Genomic DNA, 2,552 nt, shown 5'->3' with positions numbered 1-2,552 from the left:
AGAAAAAGAATTCAGAAGGCCAATTATTAAGCTAATCAAGGAGGCACCAGAGAAAGGTGAATACCAAATTAAAGAAATAAATATATATATATATATATATGTCTGTGTGTACCTGTGTGTCAGGTAGAAAACCTCGTTCCTGGGGTTTATATAGCTGCGAACAAACAGACATGGCCTCTGCCACATGGACTAATGTCTTGGTTCTTGTCGTAGGAAAACATGTTAGACAATTAGTGACAAGAATAAAGAGAATTATAAAAGAGAAGGTGTGGTGTCCTGTACAAGAAAGAACATAACAAGCTGACTTTGTCTCAACTTGAAGATCAGTCAAGGAACAATTTAAATGAAGACTCAAAGGATGAGGGACATCAGCCATATGCAGAGGTGTAGACAGAACATGCTAGGCAGAGGGAGCTGTAAGTAAGTAGGCAACTAAAGCGCCAGCACCATTAAATAAAATACTGCTTTCGTGGAGGAGAAAAGCTGAAAACTCAATGGTTGTCAAAAGTTGATAAGCATTCAAGAATAATGGTGAGAATAGCCTGCTAATAGCATTATTCCACATTCAGGTTGATGCTGCCCTACCTTTGGACATCCTAACCTATGAAGAGAAGACCTTGTCGGCCATCTTGAGAATATGTAGCAGGTATGACAGAGAGTGGGACATTTATAGTATAACAGGGCAGAGAGAGACCAATGGAGAAATAGAGCAAAAATGCTGTCCTGAGAATGAGAATTTTTTTGTTGTGAACTCTGAGCAGCTTTTGGGAATTTAAACTGGGATGAATATGAACATTCATCCACCAGAAACTTGTACTCTAGAGAGGGCAAAACTTAGGATTTGGTTACAGCTGTAGTTTCCCATTGATGGTTACAGTTGCAAAGTCAGAAGTGAATATTTTAGAAACCTTAGTTGAGGTTCATTGTGTTCTCTGTCTATGACACAGTGTGTATTTTCTTGATATTTCTGCAGTGGTCTTGTCAAATTGTGGAGCTCTTTGACCCTGTTAGGATCCTATAAAGGCAAAAAATGTGCTTTCCGGGTGATTCAGGTAAAGACTATTCCTTCACATATTCCAAACAAGATTGAGTGGTGGGTCGACTGCTTCTTAATATACTCAACTCATTTTTGTGCTTCCATAAATGTAATATGATTAAAATGATCTAAGTAGGGGAAAATAAAGGACTTGATTGTTTCCAAAAATGTGAGCCAGAGCACTTAGATTTTAAATTCTGTGGGAGATGTTTTGGGATAAAACTTGCAGTCCTGTGGTTAAGGCTTATTTTTCACTTAACGCTTAATGCCTTGTGTGTTATATATTGGTATGCTCTTTTTGAGCTGTGACTACTTGTCATTGAAGGCTTCCTCTCAGGATGCTCTGTAAAATGCTCCTGCATCAGTTTTGTTAATCCTATAAAACTGGCACATTTCCCCATTGCCCTGTGCTTCAGTGGAGTTTCTCCCGATGCTTTAACCTTTTTCTTTCTCTTGTAGGTTTCTCCATTTCTCCTTGCATTATCTGGTAATAGTAGGGAACTAGTATTGGATTGAATGAATAGTCTTCCATTTCGGAAACATTTCTCCACTCTCATATTTATTTTTTTGGTGCCTGCATGTTTGAAGACTGAAGCAGGCTAAAAGCTCTTGATGAAATTTGTGGATGCTGAAGATGTTCCCACTAATTTCCAGCCATCGCTTTTGGTGGGGTGGGCTTCGGAGGACAGTCTGCCTGAACCTGCCAGTGCTGACCCTGCAGCACTTTCAGCATATGCACATTAAAGTTGGAGACCGCGCTGAACTTAGGAGGGCCTTCACACAGACAGATGTGGCTACCTTCTCAGAATTAACGGGGGATGTCAATCCTTTGCATTTAAATGAAGACTTTGCAAAACACACCAAGTTTGGAAATACAATTGTACATGGAGTTTTGATCAACGGACTTATCTCAGCTCTCCTGGGAACTAAAATGCCAGGGCCAGGTTGTGTATTTCTTTCCCAGGAAATTAGCTTTCCAGCCCCTTTATATATTGGAGAAGTTGTTTTAGCTTCTGCAGAAGTGAAAAAGCTGAAGCGGTTCATTGCTATTATTGCAGTGTCATGTTCTGTAATAGAAAGTAAAAAGACTGTTATGGAAGGCTGGGTTAAAGTTATGGTTCCAGAAGCTCCCAAATCCTGAAATATGTGTTTAAAGATGTAACCTCAAACAGCAATGCTGTAGTTAAAGAGCCTCTGGGGAAATGGATTGCTGCTTTTCACCAAAGAATGGTTGATAGGCCCAGAAGCCCATCTTAGTTAGGGGAAGGGAGCAGGTATAGGGTTGTTCAAATGCCCACTTTCCGGTTTGGCCTTATGCTTCATGCAGACTTGAGCGTATGCAGGATTTTCATTATCTGCCTGGCTTTTTTGTTTTTTGCTTTTTAATTCAAGAAGTGGGCTGGGCCCGGTGGCTAATGCCTATAATCCTGGCACTTTGGGAGGCTGCGGCAGGTGGACCACTTGAGGTCAGGAGTCCAAGACCAGCCTGACCAACATGGTAAAACCCCATCACTAC

The 2,552-nt window shown here is 40.8% G+C and overlaps 1 protein-coding gene across 8 annotated transcripts in view; it reads left to right on the top strand.

The window, feature by feature from the left end:
- The window catches only part of RPP14 (ribonuclease P/MRP 14kDa subunit), a 20,410-nt gene extending 17,858 nt beyond the window's left edge, over nucleotides 1-2,552 (top strand). For 6 of the 8 annotated variants that reach the window (XM_011998377.1, XM_011998376.1, XM_011998381.1 and 3 more), the window contains 3 exons: nucleotides 570-646; nucleotides 974-1,052; nucleotides 1,496-2,552. In XM_011998377.1, coding sequence (XP_011853767.1) covers nucleotides 1,662-2,177 — 516 coding nt within the window. In that variant the 5' untranslated portion in view covers nucleotides 570-646; nucleotides 974-1,052; nucleotides 1,496-1,661 and the 3' untranslated portion in view covers nucleotides 2,178-2,552. The remainder of the gene's footprint in view (nucleotides 1-569; nucleotides 647-973; nucleotides 1,053-1,495) is intronic. The other 2 variants (XM_011998383.1, XM_011998384.1) reach the window with 1 other exon arrangement.

The sequence above is a fragment of the Mandrillus leucophaeus genome, unplaced genomic scaffold (genome assembly GCF_000951045.1).
Source record: "Mandrillus leucophaeus isolate KB7577 unplaced genomic scaffold, Mleu.le_1.0 Scaffold57, whole genome shotgun sequence".
NCBI classification, from domain to species: Eukaryota; Metazoa; Chordata; class Mammalia; order Primates; family Cercopithecidae; genus Mandrillus; species Mandrillus leucophaeus.
This window is presented reverse-complemented; position numbering and strand designations above follow the sequence as displayed.